Below are 25,683 nucleotides of genomic sequence, written 5' to 3'. Positions count from 1 at the left end.
GCAACAATGGAAAAGAGTCCTTGTCACCAGCTGATGCACAAAACAATCCCCTTTAGCATATGAACTAGCCCAATGGCACAAGTCCAAATAATACATAGAATTCAATAGCATCTCCATTTCTGTAACTCTCATAGAAGAACTAATCAAACAGTTAGATATAAAAGCATATATCTCTGGCCATTAATGTCAAATGTTAGAGTAAAAAGTATTTTTTATATCCTTGAGACAGATAACGCAGAGATTAAAATTGGAATTCACATTCGGAAAATAACCTATGTTCTTATGGGTTGGTTAGGGTTGTTAAACAGCATAATCATAGAACCTTTGAAAACAAGTAATAACAAATTATGGAAGCATATTTTGTTAGCTAAACCACATGTTTTCAAGAACGAGCTTCCAGAAAGTATTACCTCCTGCTTTAACCATGTCGACAAGATCATCCTTCAGAATAATTGTAATTGAACGAGGAATAGACCCAACACCCAAAACCTGGGTGCTCTCCTGGATTTTTATCTCCTGATAATCATGGCATATGATACTGTTTTCCACAAACTGAAAATTTGCACCTTCACAAGGCCTAGCACCCTGTCACAGGAACATCTTTTTGTCAAACTCCTAAGAGAAAGGTGCAATAACACAGACAAATATTGATGTAGAGATTCTGAATGACACCCAAAAAAAAAAAAAAGATATAACGGTAGAATAGGAGTTGTTAGGAAATGAGACTGGCCAGCTGGAATGAAACAACTGACAAATGAATCCAGCTGATTTATTATAAATTGTAAAACAAATACTTTGAACTGAAAAGTTGCCAAGTTTATACTAGGCATGTTGAGATCAGTGTTTTAAATAGCGAATAGCATGTAGCGTAGCGTTCACCCCTCTGAAGCGTGAGGCATAAGCTACATAGCGTGCAGAATTAGTACACACTACTTTTAGATTTTTAATGAAGGTTGCGCTTGGTTGCACCAATTCATGATGTTTTGCACCAAGTTAAGACTGATTAATAATGAAATTTAACAAAATTTCATTATATTTGGTGCAACCAAATGCAACCTAAAGTAATAGGAAAGGGCAATGATTAAGTATAAAGGTAAAGAAAGAGCAGCTAAATTTAAGATTTTTATTTATATTATTTTACTAAAGCATTGAAATAATTAACTTTTTTAAATAGAAAATTGTAATAAATCATTGAAAACATTAATTGATTTTAATGTTGCGGTGAAAAATAACTCGTAACGCGAACTACGTAGCATGTAGCATAGCCTATGTAACATGTAGCCTATGGAAATTAACATGTAGCAAAGGCTACATGTGACTTAAGCTATTTTCATAAGCTACGTAGTGTTAAGGCTACGTTACATTATGTAGCATAAGCTACACGCTACATAGCGTACCTATTTAAAACAATGGTTGAGATATATTTCCAAGGCATTAACAATTTTTCTCTTTGATTGCAAAACCTGACCAATAATTCTTATCATCAATCGCAAAAACTGACCAAATACATCGTTTTGAAAGAGCCAAGATGCTTATTAAGCATAGATTGGTTAGTATAAACAAATTTATAAAAAAATAAAAATAAAAAAGATGAAACATGATAAAAAGCAAATATAAATATAATACATAAGAACTGTTGTCTGAAATATCATGAATGACAAGATATCAAGGTTTGACTTTGATCATTGTGCTCTAGTTTGTCTATCTAATCCTCAAAAGTAGAAAATTTTCAGAAGGATGTGCAATAAGTGGAAAAGAATAAACCTTTGAAGGGCAAGATGTTGGAAGTCTGATGGAATTTCCAGTTTCCAGCTCTGGATAAATTTTAAATCTGAATGTCAAAGGTGAAAAGATAGCAAAATGAGCCAGACAAAAGGTAAAACGTGCATTGCTCATAGAAATATGATGTGTTTGGAGCCAGAAAGTAGTAATCAAAACAGCAAGATGCAGTAAGAGTCACAGATCATTTGATGCTAATGAAGAGTACAGAGAATGGTAACGATACAGTTTGGTCATCACTGTCTCTCATTGTAAGTTACCCACAGGACCTTTTACATGCTTGACAATTCTCTTACAACACTTCTTTTATAGGACCACACTGTAGAAGAAATTGTCAATTTACCACCATCCAAAAACATTCAGGTGTATTTGGATGTACCCCAGGTAGCAAGCATGATGGACTTGGGTAGAGAGGATGGATGGTTACTTATTCTGCAATGAGTCAGATAGGGGCAACACATGTCATGCCCTGAAATTCGAGTACAGAGCATACACCCTCAGACCTGAGTTTCGAGTCATAACTCGTACACAAAGTGTCCTAACTTCATTCCATTATACGATTATTCAAAGACAAAATTAATATTCTTTTCTACATTCCAACTAGGTCCATTCACAATCATTCACACAAAATAATTTAATCATCAACATTTGTCCATTCTCAACATCCATAAACATTCAATCAGCATAAACTTGGCATCATTCATCAGTCAGTACAGCTTACCAGTCAAATTATAATAGAATGCCAATAATCATACACAATATAATTTTTTTTTTAAATGCAAATATTATGCAATGCATCAATGCATTAAGTGGGAATTCATCCACTTGCCTGAGTTAGAAAACCGTCAACGCACATCTGCCCCTTGGCAGGCTTCTACCATTTAGTAGGCATAGGGAAGGCCGCATCTACTCCTTAAGTAGGCTTCCACTAGTATAGCGGGCTTCTGGTAACGATTCTACCAGGTATACGATCCAGGGAGGTCCCTTAGAATTCAACATGTGTTGTGCATCCAATTGATAGATGCACAAGCATATCAAGGAATCATGAATTATGTATTGCATAGATCATTTCGATTATCACATTTGAATCAACATAGTCCCATACTATCCAGTATATCATTCAATTTATATCCAGTTATTAATTCAACATATAAGTTGCATTAATATAGTAACTCAAATAATTGATTATACCACATTAATCAAATCAAATCATTATTATTATACTAATACAAATATCACACATTCATCTAAATCAATTAAGAGTACATAGCAATTGTATTAGGGTGAGCATACAACATATCAAACAATCCATCTAATTTAACTTGATGGATGGGAAACACATCGGGATCACTCACCTTGACGCGGTGAAGATGATTCCGTGAACTAACGGTTTGAATTGAATTAGGATTCCCTAAAATCACATAAATAAGAATTATTTTTAATCTTACGATTACACATAATGAATAAACGTGTGATTCATTATCTATCATTTCTTAAGATCGATGTTGCCCATCCAATAGTCCGATCGGTCTGGAATTTACGATTTTAATTTATTTTAATCTTAAGAAACTAATGAATGATGATGATTTAATCACACATTTCAGATTATGTCACATAATTCTCTGTGCCAAGTTGTATCTTGTGCAGAGAATTACTCTTCCGGTATTTATTCAATTTTGTTAGATTAAGGAAGAAATTTGGTAGATCTATGATCAGTACGGTCCATTGAGATGTCGAATTGATGTAATTCTTAAAAATATTACATAATTAAGTCTTAGAACACCCATGAACAATACAGATCATACCAATCGTTGTCCATCATGGAAAAATCTCACCCTCTGCACATCAGCCTTAAAGTCATGCGCATCAGTGTAGCTTTTCACATGAATGAATTAAACCTACATAATAGATGTTTGATTGATCCAATCCATCCAATATGTAGATCATACCAAATTAACTAACGCGTAAAGAAAACAAAGAAATATATACATATATATATATATGTATGTGTATACACACACACACACACACACACACACACACACACACACACACACTAACCTGTGTAGACAAATTCCAAAAATCTTCTTTCCCACTTTCCCTTTTGTGTTTTTTTTTCTACGAGTCTTTCTTTGATTCTTTTAGTTTTGATAGGACTCTTGCTCTCTTACGTTCCCTTTTTAAGAAAAAGGATTCATTGGGAGACGAGGACAGTTTTGAATAGAGAGAGATAAGAGGAAGGATGATGAGATCGGTGGATCTCCTTCCCACTCAAAATTAAAATTTTAAATTTTAAATTTTATTAACAAAAATTGCGGCCGTTACAGCACAGATCACATCAACTGCATATATCATTTTCCAACTCTTTCTGCTATCTACCATGTTTCGCGTCCAATCTAAAATGATATCAACTTGGGCAGCGAACCATCCATCTGTTGGACTTTATCCAAACATCCAAACACAGAATTAAGGTCACTAACCGTAGGAGTATCAAAAGGCAATAGCATCACTTGGATACTATTACTTTGAACATTTGAGTGAAGACGCTAATAGCCTATTACACTTCTGTTATTATTTCAGGCATCCAACTAAGTGGACCAGAACAAAGCTAGTTCTGATTCCAAGTGCAAGCAAGTTTAAAAGCAATACTTTGAAAAGGGAAGTTACCCATTAAAAGGTTGAGTGAGTAAAAATCAGCTCACCCCCAAAGAGGGTAAGGACTAAGTGGAATAGAAAACTAAAGCCAAAACCAACCAGTGTTATGGAGAAGCTCAAAGTCATAGCCTAAGAAATTGCAGGTTAAGACTATAGCCTTCAGATATTGAAGGGGGGGAAAGCACGATTCTCAAGGGAATAGGAGATACTAACGACATGCTTGCAAGTTTCAAAGGGCATAATGACAAACAGTCTTTTGCCTCTAGTTAAGCATGTATTTACTTTGAGAAATTAGAAATGTCATTATGCAATGCTCGTTATGGAAGTGCTATGCAGTTCCATCTGCACCTCACAGGGCAAGCATGTATGGTGATCAGGAATGTTGATCTGGTGGCCAACATGTGGATGAACTGCCAGCAAAAATTGTTGTGGTATTGCAAATTTTGCTTCTTGATGCAGACCTCGCTACGTTTTGAGAAAGTGGTCCCTTTTGAAGCCACTGGTCAGATGGTTACCATGGTCTAATCCACTGGAATTTTGGGATATGGCCATCAACGCTAAGTCCCATGGTCCTGGACCATCGTAACAAGCACCCAGATACAGTAGAGCATGCTCGTCATAGTAAATTCCTCTTTACACAAACTTATGGACATTGATTCTTATGTCAAGAAGATTTTGAATTCTTATTCGTAAATTGCAGACATCACATCACATACATGAACTAACTAAATTAATTGCAATCTATAAATGGCCAAAGAAAAAAAAAAAAAATTTAAAAAGCAAACAGAGCTGGAAATTCCATGAAATAGTACATAACAACTGCAAAAACCACAAACCGGTACGCAAAAAAAAATGTAAAGAAAATAATATGTATGTTCATTAAATCATTTCATCAATCACAACTGTAGAAGAGAAAACATGAAAGGAAAATTTTTAAAAAAAAAAATAGGATAGAATTGATTACATATGCTTGCATTTCCGGCATTGGTATTCCCGTTCACCTTCAATCATCTTGATGGCTCCAGACCTTATGACAGTCCCTTTGAGAGTAAGAAGGATGCCCCGATGCTTCACTCTCACACGCCCAATGCTCGGGAACGTCTCTACAAAAATCACAATCAACGGAAACACAAGATGGCAAAAAAATCAAAATTGACAACAAATGAAAATCAATCCAACAGAACCTCACCAGGGAATTCTAAAGGAGAGCCGCTGATGTTGATGCGGACATGCACAAAATCCTTTAAAATCACACTGTTGCGGTCCTTAATGCCTTTGAACATGGTGTCCTAGATTTTCAGTTAGATAGGGCAGAATGTGAAGGAATTCTATGGACTTACGAACGGTGAGGATTCAATCAGGGCACATACCTGAGCAAGATGAGCGGCCTCATCGAAGAGAGGGAGAAATTGTGTGGGTTGGGAGAAGAGAAGATAGGCTAGAGAAGGGTTTGCTTCTGTTAGCTCTGCGAAACTGAGAAGAGAATAGAAGAAGTGTGAGAGAGAAGCTGAAACCAATTTGATTAGCGGGATTCTCGCAAGCATTTCAGAATGCGAATTTCGAAATATGCATTCTGAAATGCGTGTTGAGATTCCCGCCCACCATTACCGGATGGCGAGAGAGATGTGTGCACCGACTCTTGGTGGGCACTGTGAGAAAACAGTATTTTTCGCATAGAAACGTACTCGATTATGAGCGGGTAGTGGAGCAAAGGATCTGGGGAGAGAAGGATTGAACGGAGTGGATGAGAGTAGTGGCGGAGAAGGAAGTGACCAACGGCATGGATGTGATCTGAGGTGGAGGAAGAGGATGATGTGCCCATTTCTGTGACCATTTCTGATGTGATTGTGGTTTTTGGGATTTCGGAGTCGAAAGGAAGAAAGGCAGAGAGGGTATGTGAGAAAGAGAGAGATGATTTTGGGCGGGAAAATGTACGGCCTGAGGCTGAGGTTTTGTTAGCCACAGTAGCTCTTCTCTACACATGCATCAGCACTCGTGGGAAGCTTGCGAGTGTGCGACACATCTGAACCGTGTATAAGGTGGAGACAGAGTAATTAATCGGGACGTCCGCTGGTAAGGTGCGCAACACGCAAGGTTTGAATGAAGAGCAATGTCGGGTAATGGGTGCGACGTACGTTATTTGGGTTTAGGGGGCCCACTTTATAAAACGACGGACCTGATTTTGGTGTGAGGTCGGTTTTGCGGTGGGGACTACCTTATGCACGGGCCAGATGCTCCACAAGCATGCCAGGGTGGTAAGTGTACCACGTGTAAAAAGTGCGTGTAGAGTGGATTCTTGTTGGACTCGTCCACGCGAATGTTTTAAGCAGCCGGTAAAATACCCAAGCTCCGTGGGCTCATCAGGGCGCGTTTGATCGGTGGGATTAAATGATATTAAGTTGCATTAGATTGGATTAACACCAATATTAGACAATGATTGCATGTTCAGAAATCCCATGTTATTTTGGCCCTACAATCCCATGTTTGGAAGAAAATTCTTCGATACAGATAAAATAATGGATTAAGCAAAATCTTATTCAGTGGACCATAAAATTGTAATCAACGGACTAGTTGGATAACAGATGCCGGTCACTTGTACACACATATAATCAAAATAGCCACGGCTGTGTAAAGGGTGTATATGGAAGGACACCATGAATAAACACATGCATCAATGTGCAGCCCACATGTGTAATGAATTTCAAAATTTATAGAAATTCAAATGCAATTCCATCCCACTTAATCTAACATTTCCTATCTTCCCAAATACATGATAAAATTTGCCTAAGAACAAATGCAATACCATCCTACTTTGTCCCATCTAATGCCTTGCACCAAACGCCCCCTTATAGATACGTGAAATCCACTCTGTTATTTATTTGATTACCTTAAAAATAAAAATTTTAAAACAAATATCAAACTAATGAAAAACTTTGATGAGCCGAACCAACAAAAATAATGTAACATTGCGCCTAAAACCCTGTGTTCGGGAGATGTGGCCCACGTGAGTTCAGATCGTGCTAATTTTCTTTCTAACCTTCAGACGGTGGGTCACAGCTCACGGACGAGTTTGATGAAAGATACACACACTGGTAACCCTAACACAAACATATTATTGGCATCCCATCCCATTATTTTCTACTGTGTGGGCAACCAGAGTTGTGGATTCGGCTGATTATTCCTCGAGTGCCTAGCGTCAAGGCCAACTTGATGGACGTACCGGATGTCACACAAACAGGATGATGGGTCCAAAATTGGTTGGGTATTTCACGCGCTACTGTTAGATTGTAGAGGAAATGTGTTGCTGGGGGCTCCTACTTTACCCGTGGCATGTGCCTCTGCCCAAAGGTTGGAATACAGTGCAGATTGGTCATCTCTCTCTGAAACCAGGTCGAGCAGATTGGGATGGATTAGGTGAGACGGTCGGACTAATGAAGATGGTGCAGCCCTTATTTTGGGCCCACCTTAATATATGCATTTTGTATCCACCTTAGATTAAGGAATATCTTTTTTTCTATTTTTATTAGTGTAATTTATTTCGTTTACGCTCAAGTCACCTATTCCGTAGATGTTGAATTATCAAAAAATAATAATAATGAGATTTTTATTATTATTAATGCAATCTAAGCCATTCTACCTTCACATTACATAAATTATTTTATCTCTTGTTGATACAATTTCCCAATACCCGTGAAGAACGAGGAACATTTTCTCGAACTTAGCCGATTTGGCCTGTAACTTTAATGCTTTTGACGAACATATCATCGACGTATACTTCCATTATTTGCCTTATCTATCAGGCGAATATTTTGTTAACCAATTGTTGATAAGTGATACCTGCATTTTTGAATCTAAAAGGCATGACTCGGTAACAATAAAGACCTTCTGTCGATGACAATGGCAGATTTTGTTTTATTATGTGGATGCATTACAATTTGATTATAACCAAAATAAGTATCCATGAAACTGAGTAGCTCGTGCCCATTGGTGTTGTTGATCAGTTGGTCAATCCGGAAGAGAAGGAAGCTATCTTTGAGACAAACCTTGTTCAATTCTGTACAATCTACACAGACCCGCCATTTCCCATTTGTTTTTTTTCACCAACACAACGTTGGCTATCCAGTTTGGATAATAAATTTCCTCGATGAACCTAACCTTGAGGAGTTTGTCAACTTCTTATCCGATCACCGCATATCTTTTCGGGACCAAATGCACGCCGCTTTTATCAAATTAGTCGATGAGCAGAGTCGACATTCAGGTGGTGCACGATGATCTTAGAATCGATGTCGGGCATGTCCTCATGAGACCATGCGAATACGTCCGCATAACGTTGAAGGAGAGTTATCATCTTGTCCCGTAGTGAAGCTGTTAGGGACAACCCAATTTGGACAGTCTTTGTAGGGACAGATTCGTCAAGCTAGACGGGAATAAGGTCTTCCATGGGACGACCTCTTTCCTCAGAATCCTCACGAGGATTTAGAGAAGTGATAGTCATCGTTTAATGTGACGCTCTTAGTGTCATTGCAGAGCACTGCCGAGCGTCATGTTGATTGCCCTTCACTGACCTAACACCTTGCTTGGTCGAAAATTTCATAGCTAGATGGTAGGTCGAGATCACAGCTCACAGGGTATTCAGGGACGGTCGGCCAAGGATTACATTGTAAACAGACAGGCAGTCTACTACCAAGAAGTTGACCATCCTGGTGACTTGGTTTTGTCCGTCTCCAGCCGTAAGCGGGAACTGAATTGTCCTCTCGGCCATGACCTTCCCACTAGAGAAATCGAGTAATGAAGTTTTAACGGGTCAAAGTAGAGATCGATCGACTCCCATCTTGTCGAAAGCTTGAGCGAAGAGAACATCAGTCGATGATCCAAGATCAACAAGGATTTGAAACACCTTTCAATTAGTTATGGTCAGGGTAAACACAAGTGCATCATCGTGTGGGTGGTGAATTCCTCGGGCATCTTCCTCGGTGAAAGTTAAACTGTGAGTCTTTACCTTTTATTCTTTTAGAGGTCTCCCGACGAGTAGAACTTTGTCTTCGGGAGAGCAAATGTTCCTTATGCGTGCCTTTCGAGCATTGTTGGAGTCTCCCCCGCCTCGATGGCCTCCGAAGATCGTGCAGATCTCCTCAGTTAGCTCATTGTTCATTGGCTGCCCATCTTTCGCCGTGACTCAATCTCCTCTGTGGTCGACGTACTCTCCGAGATGTCCACCGCAGATGAGTGCTTCAATCTCCTGTTTGAGGTCGAAACAGTCACTGGTGTTATGCCCGTGATCCCGATGAAAGAGATAATATTTATTTTTGGGATCAGACTTCACCTTATTCAACTAGTTAAGGAGACGCTTGTCCCGAATCTCTATTAGGACCTGTTTAGGTATTTTGTTGAGAGGAGTGTGAGTTTTAAACTTATTGTTGGAGTGTTTGCTCGAACTACGATTGTCCCGTGATTGATCGTCTTTCCTTTTCCTATTTGTATTGGCCGAGCTTAGCTCTACCTTTGTCTGCTGCTCCTTGGTCGGAGGGACCTTGTTCCGAAAGACCTCTCGTAGGATCAGAGATTCATCAGCATTAGTGTACTTTTGCGACCTGTTCAGTAGTTTGTTCATCGCAATAAGAGGGTTTTTGTCCAGTGAGAAGAGGAATTGCCGATCTCTCAATCCACCCCATGATGGCATTGAGGTCGAGCTCTTCTGAGTGTTTATGGACTTGTAAGGCTTCCATATTGAAGCGCTTAATATAGTCTTTCAGAAGCTTGTCATCTTTTTGAACGACGTGAAGGAGGTGAGTAAGTACTCTGAGCTTCTTCTTTCCTCCGATAAAGTTTGTGACGAAGGCTTGGCTGAGATGAGAGAATAAACTAATGAAGTTTAGCTTCAATTGCTTGAACCACAGTCGGGCAGCTCCAGGCAAAGTTAAAGAAAAGGCTTGGCACATGACTACATCGGAGGCGTCGTGGAGTTCCACGTAAACTCTGAAGGATTCCATGTGCTTCGATGGGTCGCTATTTCCTTAAAAGGGGGCGATCTGGGCCAAGCGAAACTCATTGGGCAATCGCGCCTGCATAATGTCGACAATAAATAAGGGGTTGGATTTTCTCCATCATGGCCTGCGTTGGCACGTTAGTTCGATAAATTTACTTCATGTCTCCAATCTGATCGCACATATTTTTCAGCTCGGCCTCCCAGGGTTTGCCATTTACAGCAGTAGTTTCAATTGGGGCCTTACCACGCTTCTTCTGATCTAACTCATGGCGTATGTCGGAGGCATGCAAAGTCGCGGTTCCCGAATCGTTAGACGGGATTGGTCTGGCCGAGCTATGTTGCTGACTCCATGCGAGGGTGGTTGGCTTCTCTAAGAGGCGGCTCATGTACAGGAAGGTTGAAGAGGGTCGTTGCCCGTTTATTCATCTTTCCTGTCGGCTCTCGGCATATGCTAGGACTGCAGTTGGTCCAACATCTGTACCATGCAGCCCATGTTTTCTTTGAGCATTCCGACCTACTTTTTGAGGGAGTTCAACCAACCTCCTTTTACACGGGACAACTGACCCTGCTTCTCGGAACCGAAAATCGCTTGATGTTGTGAGGGAGAGCCCCAATGACTTTCCAGTTGCTCGAGGGGGGGGGGGGGTTGGGTGTAACTGGGGCTACAATTGGGGAGACTCGAGTTATTTTCTTCCCTTTCGTCATTGTAGTTTATTTGGAGTTTATCTAGTAAAGCAAACACAGGTAAGACGTCGTTCCCACAGACAGCACCAAACCATTGATGCAATTTCCTGGTAGATCCTCCTTGGTTAACCCTTCAAGACTTACACAGATGAAAGAAACAGACAAAGGAGACCCTGACTTATACAGGGGACCCTCCGATGCCTAAGTCAGACTATTGGGTCCTTTGTAGGTTAAGATCTTAAAGGAAAAGGTCACCAGTTGTGTATTAGGGCATGTATGCGTACCTTACATTGGCCGGAGGTACCTCTATTTACAGGAAAATGAAGATAATTTTGTAAAGAGTTCCTCCTGATACGTTGGAGATCATTACACATAGGTATCCAAATTCGTCCAGAATTTTCTCGAGATTATCGTCATTCGAGGTTCTCAGGATCTGATTTGATTCCCAAAAGATCTTAGGAGAGATCTTTGGGCCGTTGAAAAGATTCCTGAACTGTTGGTCTGGGAGAAGATCGTGTCGAATATAGTAGACGCAAGCAATATTGAGCTTTTCTATTGAACCGACCTTTGCCTTGTTTTAGAGGTTATCCCGAGCTATAGTCGCGCTATAATTGATCTATGAACAACCTATAGCCTAGCTATGGTCGACATATAGGTTAGATCGGCAATTGACAATTTGAGTAGACTTACAGTTGTATTCTCTTTAAGTGTTCTTACAGTTGCATCGACCTCCTTGAAGGTCAACCTGTCTTCGGACATAAATGTCCATTAAGGCTCAAATCTCATTGGGTCTACATTGGTTTGTAGAGTTGGTCAATTCCATAAGCTGACCTATCGACTCATCTATTTTTCCTCCAACATCTCTATTAGCATATGGATTTTTTCCTTCAAAAATTATTAGAATTTTTTCACATGTGATTAAATAAACAATTAAACTACTTAGCTCACATCTATAGACAATTGTTTACGGCCTATTTATTTATTTTAGTGCTGACATCATACATATATATCAACTAGACAATTGTTTATGGCCTATTTATTTATTTTAGTGCTGACATCATACATATATATCAACGTCTGAATTTTAAGCTAAACAATTGTAACCTCTAATTTTATTTTTTAAATTGCTTCAAATTTTTTTTTTTAATAAAACATGTTTGATTGAAAATTTTTTATAAAAAGATATCAATTTGTTAAGAAAAAATAAATAAAAGATTTTTTTTAATTTTTTTTTTAATTTTGTCCTTCTTCTCTCCTTGAACACATGTGAAATGCTTATTCTAATATCAAGTGTGCTTCTAATAATTGAATAAATAAAGAGAAAGATTGATTGTTACTGGCGAAGGTCTTACTTCATACGTGCACCACGGATTGCCTCATCCTTGCATCATTTCTCAGTACGAATTGCATCCGTTTTCGCCCGGCTCATGTCCTGCCACAATCCCGGTAACACGTGGACAATGTGTAAATATTTGGAAAATCATAAAACGTTGCGGTCCCACCAATGGGTCGACACGTGCAGACCTGCATGCACCTCTGTCACCCGCTAATGACAAAGACCTTTTGAACAGAGAGGCTTTCCAGTCAATCTCGTCTTCGCTGAACCGAGACGTCCCTTTGGAACCGTCCATCTGGATTACCACCACGTGTTAAGGCCCCAGATAAGAAAATAACACAATCGACCGTGGGTCAGGTGGACTGCACCGATCATCATCACCTATCATAGTCTAATCATGTAGGGTAAACTTATAATCGGTTTTAATTGCCGTAGACACGTGCCGCGTCAGCAGAGATGCCAAACGGAACCTTCTTCATCTCTTCATCAGATCTTTCGTGGGTCCATTTCTGCAGTCATCTGAGTTCATTTTGGGTGCATCTCAGCTCATGATGGCCTTTGTATTTCACCCATTGAGTCCAACATGCAGAGATGGTCCAGTGATTGAAAGGGCTATGATGCAATGATATTTCAAGACCCTTGATTTTTAAAGTTGAAACCGATCGATTGTAAATGGTCTACAAATAGCCACGATTGAATCCGACTTTCACTGTATTTTTTTAACCTGTGGCTTGTAGACAATAAAGTCCATGACATGGACTGTTCTAATCATCGAGCATGTGAGCCCAGTGGGGCACACCAAGCAGGTGATCATGTTTTCATACAACTGTCAGTTTAAGTACAATCGGTGTGTGGGATGGTGACTTCGAACTGATGTAACTGCTACCTGAATTAGGTAGCCGATTAGGTGCGGCCCTTATCCTGGGGCCCACCTTGATGTATATGTATTGTATATCCACGATGTCACCCGTTTTTCAGGATCATCTTAGGGCATTAATCCAAAAATGAACTAGATCCAATTCTCAAGTGGACCATACTAAAAGTAAAGGTGTTGATTGAACGTTGCACTATTAAAAACTTCATAAGGCTCACATAATGTTTATTTGCCATCTAACTCGTTGATAAGATCATAGAAACCTAAATGAAGAGGAAAAATAAAAAAAAATAAAAAATCTTGACTTAATTCAAGACTTTTGTGGCTCATTAATGGTCAACCACCCTGTTTCTTATAGTATGGTCCACTTGAGAATTGTATTTTCTTCATTTTTTAGCTCATGCCCTAAAATAATCTGAAAAAACGGTCTGATGACATGGATGTAGAATAAATACATCAAGGTGGGGCCCACAGTAAGTGCCAAACCTTGGGCTGCAGCTGGTCCGCACCTAATCAGCTCCTCTGAATTAGATTTAGGACAGTCTGCGGTTCAGATGTTTTTGAACAAAATATAGATAATTCTCCATTCCAAATATTTTCACTTAAAATACATACGGTTTCCTTTGATTTCCATATCTTCGGCCAGCTTGTAAACAGGGAGAGAAATTAAACTGTATTCCCATAGTAATAGGCTTTAGTGTCCATTTGAGGTGCCCGCAATTGTTTATTTTGAACATCTCAGCCAATAATCATCAACGAGAGTGGAGTAGATGGCGAAATAAAATAAGGCAGCTTGATGCAAGTGGAGTGGATGATAAAATAAAATTATGCAGCTTGTTTGGTTGATGCTTACCAATGAGTTCATGTCATTTTAGTATATAGTATGGGAGTTTATATAAATTATTTCTCTGTCTGATTGGACCCCACCACCACAAAAGGAGGTTTGTACAGGCTTTCCTTCCTGTCTTGTGGGTTGTCCTTTTGATAATTAATTCAATTAGTCTTTGAGGAGTAGGCTTTTAAGCACCCAATCCTTGATCAGAGAATCCAATCGGAGGTCTATACAAGCGTATTTAAATGCAAAACATGAATGCGGTTTGGCTTTACCAGAGAATACGACGGAGGTGATCTATAAAAGCGTATTTAAATGCAAACCTATAAAGTAAATAAAACAAAATTTTATAAAAATAACTACCTAGTTAGTATGGAATTTACAATTCAATACCTTTTTCAAATAGTTTGTTTAAAAGCTACCTCATTAATGGATATAAATATTAGCTATAAGAGCAAATAGGATTGGTGGCTTGGCAGCGGAATAATGTTTATGTAAAATTTACTCCAACCACTAGATGCACCACCTCATGTTAGGTCAAGAGTTCAAAAGCAAGCCCATTCTTGATTAGGGGATTGCATGATTGGAAATCGTATAAAGGGCAATGCTCACCCTTGAAATTGTTCCCACCAGTGTGGTCCACATGAATCATGTACAGGCATGATGTTTGGGATATGGGCTTATATGGTTGTGTTGAATCTAATAAGTGGAGTGGATTTTATATAATTATCAAGGGCCTGTAAAAATCAAGAGTGCACATTTCTTTGGGGACTGATGTTGCCCACCATAATCACTTGTCAAGTCAGTAAATTTTATTTTATTTTATCTATAAACCTAATATTATACTAAATATCTAATAATTATTTAAGTGGATATGAAATAAATATCATGGTGAGCCTTGTCAAAATGAAGAGCTTGATCTTAGGAATTTTTGTATAACTGTAAAGGTACACCCTAAGTTCTACTCTGGCCATTAGACGCCTAACCCTAATTTAGGCCTGGAGCAAAAAAATCAATTAGTTAAAATAGTTCAAATAGACACTTGCCCTTGACTTTCATGGAGCCCGGCGTAACGATTAAAGGAGCCTAAAATTCAATCCATCTATGATTTAGGTGGGCCATATCAAGGAAAACGGTATGAAGGGTGAATGCTATCAATATGCTAGCTATTTCCAATCATAAATAGAGATGATTTTTTTGCCCTTTCCTTAACACGAGGTAAACGCACTCGATGATATGGATGAATTTTACATTAACATTATGATGTGGCCCCTCAAACAGTAACCGATTTGGTCACATGGCCACCCATGCAACTATTAAAAAAATACAGCGAAAAGTGGTGGAATGATACTTATTTCATTGAAGAGGCAGTAGTTCTGCCAAAATTTTCCTAAATAAAATGAAATGCGATGAACTCGTTTTTTAGTGGCAGCCAAACACGCCCTCAATTTCCATCCTTAAATACAATAAGATTATTAAAAGGGTCTTTAGATAATCCTCCCATGTTTTCATACGAGGAATATTACAATATCAGATTAAGAATCATGATTTCCGGAAAGGGCCAGATACCTAATCGCTTCCGAAGATCTAGCAGTAGGAAGAGGTGCGTTGCGACACGTCCGACGTACTGCTGTAGGACGGGTATGGACGATTGCCATTAGATCTGGGGTTGCGTTTCAATTATCCAGACCATTTATACGATGGGTCTCATTGCGGATGTTCGCTGCTTCAAAATTCATCAAGATTGAAAGCTCTTAAACTTTCAATCAATGGCCCCACAAAATAGTTAAGGAGACCGTCCATTTTCAGATATAAAGAGTTAAATGATAAAAAGGAAGAAAGGCATTCTCCATTGCAGGTGAGGCCCACATATAAACGGTTTGGATCATTGCAACATGATATCCAATAGCTTTTGTCCGGGTTTGTCCCGTATCAATAGGTCCAGACTTATTGTAGCAGAACTGAATGGATAAAAACAGACAGATGTCTCTAAAAGAATAGTTACGTTAGAGGACAAACCGACAAACATGCACTTAAATATGCAAGTTTAGTTAGATCGTGGTGACCTACCTATCTTCTCAGTGGCATAAAGCTGCTATCTCCTAACCGTCCAAATTACGCGGCCCAATATGGATGGGAGATTGCTTGGAACTGATTGAATGATCTGACGGTTCAAGTGGATTCTATTAAATGCATGTTTAAAATAAGGTGGTCAGCGGTCCAAATTCAACACGCAAAATGGGATGGTTAAGATGGTCCGATCAAGGGATGTGGGGCTACGCTCCATCCACATGTCCAAATCATGTGGCTGATTGTTGATGGACCGTAGACTGAAAACCTACACCATCGAACCATTGCAGCCGTCCATTTGTGGCCATCAATTGGACGACCGGAAAAATTGTCAATGGTCTAAATTCAACGGGAAGATTAAGATGCTTAAGTTGGTCCTATAAGTGTGATCTTGGGACCGTGGTCCATCCACCCACGGGGCCCATATTTTGGACAGCGCAGATTCGGTTAGGCATTTACCACCGGTACAAAGGATGAGTCACCACCATTTATAAAATGGTGATGAAAGCAGTCGATAGCCTTTGGGTTAGGTTTACGATGAAATGTGAGAGACCCGGTATCAGCTCAGTGTTACCCTAACCGTGCGGGGCCCACCTTGATGTATTTTTTGTATATCCACACCGTCCATCCGTTTTTCCATCTCATTTTACGATGCGATCCCAAATTATAAGAAGATCCAAATCTAAGTGGACCATACCAATAGAAACAGTGATGAATAAATATTATAATTTTTTTATGGGGCAAAAAGTTTTGGATCAATCTGATATTTATATTTTCCATTCATCCAGATCTTCTTGACATTATCAACAGTTGGATTGCAAATAAACATTACAAAAAACATACGACAGGCCCTTTGGATTTTTAACGGTGAAACACTAATCACCACTGTTTCTTGTGGTGTGGTCCACCTGAGATTTGGATCTGCATAATTTTTGGCACTTCAATCTAAAATGGGCTGGAAAAACGGATGGACGGCGTTGATATACAACACATCATCAAGGTGGTCCCTACGGTAGGGGCAACACCGACTCTGCTGTAACCCGGTTACACGTAATTCACGCCCGAAATGAGAGAGGATGGTAGACATGGCCTGTGGGCCCATCTCACCAGTCCCGTAGATCTGGTCAGCAGTTCGGGAGGCAACACACGTGCGCAAGATAGCGTGTTTTAGTCAGGAAGCCATTCCTATGACGTCAACGTGGATATAGATATCCATGCGCACGTGTCCGAGACTTTTGTGTCTCGAGCATCCTCTTTCCACGTGCGCGGCCGCCTGATTGCTTCTTTTCCACAGGCACCGTCGTAGACACGTAAACTCGCGAATTGAAGCGGTCTTCTAGGTGCTGCCGACACATCGGCTGTATAGGGGCGCCGTGCAACCTATCTCCAACAGTACACGTGGCATAAGGTAAGGTCGACTGGGACCATCCATTCAGTGGACCACACCATCAATGAACTACAGTTCACAAACACCACCAATCTGACCATCCCAGCCATCGATTTTTCCAATTCAACCTCGTAGTTAGCCAATTTCTACTTTTACCGTCCGTTTTAAGGTTACAAAATCAGGATGGCTAGCATGAAATCAGACCGATCACATTATCCTAACCGTTATACAACTCCACCCATTTGGTGGTGTGTACAACCATGCAGGCACGCTGCTCGGCGAATCAATCCATCCAACTTGTACACCATCAGATGACCATGAAGATCTCATCAATACATTTTCTCCGCCGTACAACATCCATGGCACTTCCCAATAAATGGATGGTCCGGATTCACCGATCATACAACCAAAGGGAAGTCGCACCCTATCATATATGTATGAATACGTGTGTTCCCACGTCGCCTTTTGTGCACGCGCACATTCTCCTTGACTTTTGGCGGTCTTCCGAGTTCGGACCTCCAAATCCAACATCACCGCCAGAAAAGACAAGAAACAGATAAACGAGGAAGCAGCGTGGAAAGTACTCTTCCTCCTTCCTATACATAAATCTCGATTCATTTCATCTCTTGCATGTGAGAAAAGCATATACACAGAGAAGGCGTATATACACAAAGAAAAAAGACATCAGATCCTAAAATGGGTTGGTCCGAATCGGATTACAGGTGCAAGAAGCACCCGAAACATACACAATCTCCCGGTGTATGTTCCTCCTGCCTTAGAGAAAGGCTCTCTCAGCTTTCCTCATCAAACGCCATCCTCACCACAACTCCTTTCACTTCTTCCTCTTTCTCTTCCTATTCTTCTGCTTATGCTTCTTCTTATTCTTCTCCGGCCCACCTTTGGATGTCTCACAACGAGGGGGGCTTCGGAAGGAGCCGATCGATGGTGCATGTTGCCCGGGAACTACCGGGAGATGTTGTATCAGCCGTTGAAAAGAAGAAAAAGGGAGGTTTCTGGTCGAAGCTGCTTCGGCCCGTTAGTAGCAAGAGAAGAAAGGAGGTCCTTTCGCACTCCAAGACGATGAGGGAAGTTGCTACCATTTGGGTCCGTACACGTAAGTAAAAGGGTGTTTTTGTAATTTCATATACGATGTTACACGGTTGTTTTGGTGTATACGATATGAAAGGAGAAGAATAGAGACTTTTTTTTTTTGTTGTATAGATAAATGATATGATGCGTTACCTGCATCTTTCGCACAGTACACACGAGTTTTCTCAATTGCAAAGAGTGGGGCCCATTTCGGTAATTAAGACCATTGATCTGTTGTGTTCAACCGTAGATGAACTCTGCCTAAAAACTTGCCCTTGATAAGAGAATCCTAACCGTTAACTTCAGGAAGGTTAAGATGACATGTGCAACAACGGTTCACATTCAACTTGAAAAGGTCCTAATATTGGTCGACGGTGTAATCTAATCACAGACATTTCCAGGGACTGATCCATCTACCGTGCGAATTATCAACACTTGTCAAAGGTCAACGGTCTAGATTACCGGATCATGAGCCCCACTTGTAAGAACCATGGGCCGCAATGTCTCGGACGCAGGGTTGCTGCTGGCGTGGTGAGATTTCACCGGAAGCGGATTGGCTACTCCCCCTGACACCAGCCAATGGCTGGTGGTCGGTGCTCCGTGGGACCCAAGATGATGTATGTGCTTCATCCATGCCGTCCATCTATTTTAACAGATCATTTTACGGTCCGAGAACAAAAATGAGTTATATCCCAATCTTAAGTGGACCACATTACAGGAAACAGTGTTGAATGAGCGTCCAACTTTAAAAAACATTTTGGGGCCATAAAAGTTTTGGATCAAGCTGATTTTTATTTTTTCCCTTCATCTGGGTCTGTATGACATAATTAACCAATTGGATGTCAAATAAACAGTACAGTGGGCCTTAGGAGGATTTTAATGATGGATGTCCAATCAATATTGTTTTCATGTGGTGTGGTCCACCTGAGATTTATAAACCTCTCATTTTTGGGATCAAGCCATAAAATGATCCGTAAAAATGGATGAACGGAAAGGATGAAACACACACATCATGGTGGGGCCCATAGAGCACTGACCATCAGCCACGGGGCTGGTGTCAGGGGGAGTAGCCAATCCGTTCCCGATTTCACCACCTGTGAGTACTCAGGACCCAAAGATCTCGTGTTGAAACTCTTGTGAGTTACCACCGAGGTGAGGACTCCAACCTAAATCAATAATTTACATTATTAATAGAAAATCTTCGTATAATTACTTATCATTTAACTATCATTAAATATTTATAGATAAATATTTATCTTCTAAGAAATAAGTATTAGAATGTTAAAGTCATTCGATATATATCGAAACTTCTTCATCTAATAACCTTAGCTTTATTAGAAAGCGGTTGTTTGACATGACATCACAGCAAAAGCTTAAGTCTTAAGCAAGGGACATCATAATGAGTGTGAGGAATCCACTCTGTCTAATAATTTTGATAATTCGTATCAAGACATGGGACAAAAAATAAAACATATCTAAAACCCAAATGGGCCGCACCATATTCAAACACAAATATTAGCTTAATCCAAAGCTTTTGTTGCCTCGTGAATGTTTGAATCGTGGATTTTCAATCCTGACTGGCCTATTTTTTGGGGCCATTTCCTTTACCGGTAAACAAGTACGGACAGGTGAATTTCTCAGAATCATCACTGTGGGCCCCACCTAGCTTCAGTCGCGGGAAGTTCATGCGATGGGCTTTTCGCAGGGAATCTGCGTCCGGTGTTTCCATCTCTCACGGTTTCCAGTGAGGTGGCCCACCCGACTTTTGAATGTTAGTTTTTAAGCCCGCATTCTACCTGTCATCGAGACGTGGCCTGGCACACGTGTTAGAGATCAGAGTCACAAGCACTTACAAACTGCTGCGAACCAAATATAACGTTGGACGGCTGGTCTGGCACGTCAAACAAAAAGAAAAAGAAAAAAGAAAAAGGACAGTTGTGGAAAAATGTCAAGAAGTCCGAACCATGCTTACACGTCTCTCACATGATGATTATAATGCTGTGATTTTAGGTATATGTCATATTCGCAGTCGGCACTATCTGATCAATGGCCATGATTTCGGATTTCTGACATGTGTCATCTGACAATGGAGGGAAGGTACGGGATGGGATATGTCATGCGGGGCCGGTACTCAATCACTCTCTCCACCGTTCCAAGTAACCAGTCACCCCTTCGACCAAAGATACTATCCTTCAATAGACCAGAAATGGATGGTATTACATTCAAAATAGACAGATAGTTCACAATCGTTGGTCATAAGATCTATCGATCAAAAATTAAGGATAACCTGATCTCCCGATTCATAGGCTAAGGGGATTACTAGATGTGGCCTACCAAGTTGATGGTTCAGAGGATTAGGTGTTGCCCGGTTAACACGTTAGTGGGTGTTTGACTGAACATAGGGCTCACCTTGATGTATGCATTATATATTCATGCCGTCCATCAGTTTTTCCATCTCATTTTATGAAAACCCCTAAAGTAAAGCAGATATAAAGAGGACCTCACCATATGAAAAATTGATCATTGAATGCTCACCATTAAAAACATCTTAGGCCCACTATAATGTTTATTAGATACTAATATGTTCATAAGCTCGCACATACATGAATGAAAGGAAAACACCAAAGAAGTTTGTAACGGTGAGCGGTTAATCACCACTATTTCCTATGATGTGGTCCACTTGAAATTTAGATCTACCTGATCATTCTGTAAAACGAATTTAGAAAATGGATGGCCGTCATGAATAAAAGTGTGCATCATTGTGTGTCTCACAGAACACCGACCAGCACTGACGTCGGTATTGGAGGGGTCACAGCCGAATCCCAGTCCGTGGACGCGGATGGACGGACTCGGCCTGGCCGGGGCTCTGTGGGGCCACCGTATGTGTTTTTATCCACGCTCGTTTTAACAGATGAGGCATGAGCTCAAAAGGGAGACAGATACACATCTTAAGTGGGCCACACCATCGAAAACAGTAGGAATTGAATGGAAATCCGCGTCCTTTGCAGCGACCTTTATGCTCGGCAGCTTGAATTGGTGTTTCAGAGCAATCTCGATCGTACACGATAGTGTGTACCATGATCAGAACCGTTCGTGAGCAGTAGAGTATTGATGAGCGGTAGATGGAATTGTGCTCTAAATGAGTTCGTTTTTCCGTGACGATCAGATGATCAGAACCGTCCATCTTTCGGATGCTATTCTGCACAGGCTACTCTAAGAAAATAACGCGGAAAGGATGGTTCAAACCATCGCCGTGCGTAGATGTATTTACAAGATTGAAAAGGAAGTTTTTAATGGCTCAGATTCAACTTCAGAAATCAAAGATCAGTATTATCATTGAAGTATCATTATTGGACAGTATGTTAGTTACTGCAGTAGCAGAGAACACAGACGGTTCAGTTAATAGACCACATCAACATGTGGGCCCCACTGGGGCAACACATGATAGTTATCCTCAGTCGCGACACAGGCAAAACGAACTCGACTTGCATTGCACGGATAGACTAGTAAAAGGAGCACCTATGCTAAGCACGACCGAGTATACACAAGTGGGTCCCACATAATCATAATCCACAAAATTGATCATTTCAGGATCAGATGCGGACTGTCCATGACCCCAAAATCCCCTCCATTGCAACTACATAGCCATTCGATCTTTAGTCTTCTTTCTTCCATCGATGTGGGCCATTGCCGTATTTTCCTCTTAACCGTCTATTTACAGATCATTGATAGATGCGTTAGGAGTATCAAATCAGGAGAATGTTAGAGGAATCTCGCATCTACTACCCATCCACTATACCAACGGTTTGGATCACTGATCCATGGGCTCCACTTGGCCAAACTCAAGGCATGGGATGCTATGCACATACTCCCTAGGTTTCCGTACAATCTCGCTGGTAAAAGTATAGCATGTTTCACGTGTGAGAATCAGACCGGAATCCTCTACAATTAAAACACCTAAATCTGTGGGGCCCACCATGTTGTATATGTAAATCAACTCCGTCTATTAGGTTTTATATCGATGTTAGGCCCTATCGCCAAAAATTAGCTAGATTGACAGCTCAGATGGACCACCTCACATGGAAAATCGGGATGGGAAGCCAGCCATAGGTTTGTGTGTAGGGCCACCATTGTGTGTAGAGGTGGGCATCGAGCCAAGTTGAGTCGAGGTGGGCTAAGCTTGGCTCGGCTTATCCATGCTGTACTCGAGTTCGAGCTTGAGCTCGAGGCTCAACATTGAAGCTTGGCTTGTTTGCCAAAGCTGTCGAGTCGAGCTAGTGGTTCGAGTTGAGTCGAGCTCGAGCTTGTTGGGTGAGAGAGTAATGGATTCTGTTCTAGATCCTCCTCCATTGATGAAAAATTCAAAAATCTTAGGAGAATCAAAGCAAAACCCAATAAAAAAATCAAACAAAACTTGAATCGGATGAGGAAACTGTAAGAATCGATCTATTCTTGATCTTCTTCCACCAATAGAAATCCAAATACTAGAAAAGAAATAAAGCAAAACACAAATCAAAAATCCAAGTAAAGAGCTCTAGCCAATCAAACCATTAGATTTCCTTGAAGCTCTAACAAACCGAGAAGAACTCATCTCGAATTTCTTAGGTTTCTTGCTAAGAGTAGATCTCAAGAAATTGAAATCATACTATTGTAGAGTTGAAATGAAAATTGGTGGTGGTGGTCGGGCGGGCGTGCGGTGGTAGGGAACAAAGAAAGAGAATAAAGGGAAAGGAAAGGGAGAGATGCGGTCAAGTAAAGACTCTAAGGTTTGTTTTTATTTTTAAGTTTAAACTTAAAACTTATATTAATAATATATATATATAATATTTATTAATTGAGCAGTCGAGCTCAAGTTTGAGCTTGAGTCGAGTCGAGTTCGGGTCGAGTCGAGTTGAGTTGAAATGCCCCCGGTCGAACTTGGCTTAAACTCAACTCGAACTTCAAATAATTAGCTTGGCTCGGCAGAATCGGCCATTCAAGCCAAGTCAATCCAAGCTGAATCGCCGAGCCGGGCGAGCTTTTCGAGCTAGCTTGACTCGTGAACAGCCCTAATTGTGTGTATCTTTCATCAAAGCCGTCAATCATGTGTAGCTCACAGGGATGAAGAGAAGATACAAAGCCTCGTACAAAACTCAGTCGAGCCACATCGTGGGAGCTTAGCGATTATTGGAGTAATTAATCATTGTTCTCATTGGTTTGGCCCATGTGAATTTTATTCGGGCTTATCTCCTGTATGTACCGTCCAAAAGGGTTCTCACCTGAAGAACGGAGTGGATTTTACATATATAACATGGTGGACCCCACAAAGCTTGGTGTTTCACGCGTAGCTTAAAACGGGTTTTCTAGAAGATTCCGGTCCGCCCACGCGGTCAACTTGCCAGGTCAAGGTAAAGCGTTTTGTTAAATGAGTTATTGATTCTAGAACTGAGGATATGCATATATCCTCGAGTTTGCGCGTTGCTTGGATGGATTGCCGTGCCTTGGTGATCCAGACCGTTGATTTGATGCCTGATGGGCATGAACATGGATGTCCTATGCTCCCAAAATCTCATATGGAAGACAACCTTAACTAGGGCCGCAACATCAAATAAGCGGTTGCACCAATTGCCCATATTCAGCTTCTAAAGAAACCGAATGCTCACTGGCTAACATCTTATTACGATCTAGCTTCGTGGGCTATCCACATTGGGGCCAGCACACGGACGGTTTGGATCACTGCAAAATGAACCCCAACTCTTACGAACTAAAAGCACAAGGGCACCTCATATCCTGGGTTCGAGGATCATACAATACCTCAAGTCGTCCGGGCCATCTCTTGCTGCCTCTTAGAGTCTTTCTTTGACCCGGTTTGCTCGGGCGGCCCCTATTGAAAAGTAAGGTTAATTTCACATTTGAAAGGAGGTGGGGCCTATTGAAGATTAGGTTAGTATGCTCGGGTGGGCCCTACTGAAATAAATACTAATTTGACAAAGTCCCAAAATACGTACAGCCAATTTTAAGGCTCACATGGAAAACCAATCACCTCTGAAATTCTAGACCAATGATCATATGCAGGAACAGATGCTGCCATGCATGGTGACCCGCACAAGCTCTATGCAGTTCCATCCTCACCTGCACGTATCAAAAGTACATGAAGATTAAGACTGTTAATCCAATGGGTCGCCGTGCGGAGAAACTATAGGAAAAGAAAACCACAGTAGCTGAACTTGTTGCTGGCAGTGCCCCTTGGACGTGGACCGTTGCAATATTTTGAGCTAGCCACCCCTTTTCTCGGCCAAACAAAACATGGCTACTAGTCCAATCCCTTTTGATTACTGGGATATTGCTGCCTGCATGGTGATCCACCAAATTAACAGTCCTGATCATAATGTCACGTGTACAGTGGAAATGCTTGAGTCCAACATTAGCAGCAATGGGCTGAGACAGATGCATTCAGGCCGGATTGTGGACAGCCCAACCAGGCCTAAAATTCAGTCCAAGGACCAGCTCATTCAGTGATAGGGTGCAGAAATTCAAGCCCAAGTCTGACCTTGAATCCATAACCCAATAGGCCGCTGGCCTTATTGAAAAACACGAGCCTCAAATCAAGCCCCGGCACAACACTGCCTCTATTACAGGCTCCATCCTAACCTGTATCACCATGGGGCCCAAACCAGATGGAGCATCACGGACCACTGACAGCCCTACACTCATAGATCTCAAGAAGCACGCACATCACGGCAGCAATAGTGGATGGGCCTTCTTCCTATGAGATGAGTTGATCAACCACAGATGGATATGTGATCTGGCATCTTTTATCATTACTTTCTTCTCCAGATGAGCAGGGAATGGAAGAACACTCACCCAAGATGATTATACCTCACAATAGTTTGAATTGGTGATCTGTGTTGGAATCTGCATAGATCAATTCGATAGGGTTGAAGCTTCTCAAGGAAACAACACCTCAACCATCTAAGAGACGGAATTTACAGCTTGGGGACATATTACAAAT

General features: G+C 40.9%; 2 protein-coding genes across 8 annotated transcripts in view; one reads left to right on the top strand and one right to left on the bottom strand.

Moving 5' to 3' along the window:
* Positions 1 to 6,480, bottom strand: part of LOC131234449 (probable DNA helicase MCM9) — a 33,296-nt gene extending 26,816 nt beyond the window's left edge. Inside the window, exons 1-6 of one of the 7 annotated variants that reach the window (XR_009165718.1) lie at positions 6,120 to 6,479; positions 5,805 to 5,907; positions 5,624 to 5,723; positions 5,399 to 5,537; positions 1,765 to 1,831; positions 411 to 585 (exon numbers count right to left, since the gene is read on the bottom strand). Coding sequence is in view for 6 of the 7 variants with exons in the window: in XM_058231386.1 (XP_058087369.1) it covers positions 411 to 585; positions 1,765 to 1,831; positions 5,399 to 5,537; positions 5,624 to 5,723; positions 5,805 to 5,907; positions 6,120 to 6,268 (733 nt within the window). In the remaining variant the exon portion in view is untranslated. Of the gene's footprint in view, positions 1 to 410; positions 586 to 1,764; positions 1,832 to 5,398; positions 5,538 to 5,623; positions 5,724 to 5,804; positions 5,942 to 6,119 lie in introns of all 7 variants that reach the window. The other 6 variants (XM_058231386.1, XM_058231349.1, XM_058231342.1 and 3 more) reach the window with 6 other exon arrangements.
* Positions 6,481 to 18,197: 11,717 nt separating this feature from the next.
* Positions 18,198 to 18,864, top strand: LOC131234442 (uncharacterized). Its single transcript, XM_058231329.1, has one exon. It carries the CDS (start codon positions 18,300 to 18,302, stop codon positions 18,723 to 18,725), a length of 426 nt encoding a protein of 141 aa, XP_058087312.1. The 5' UTR covers positions 18,198 to 18,299; the 3' UTR covers positions 18,726 to 18,864.
* The last annotated feature ends 6,819 nt before the right edge of the window (positions 18,865 to 25,683 follow it).

The sequence above is a fragment of the Magnolia sinica genome, chromosome 2 (assembly GCF_029962835.1).
Source record: "Magnolia sinica isolate HGM2019 chromosome 2, MsV1, whole genome shotgun sequence".
Classification (NCBI taxonomy): domain Eukaryota; kingdom Viridiplantae; phylum Streptophyta; class Magnoliopsida; order Magnoliales; family Magnoliaceae; genus Magnolia; species Magnolia sinica.
The sequence above is the reverse complement of the archived record's forward strand: the minus strand, read 5'-3'. Positions and strand labels throughout refer to the sequence as shown.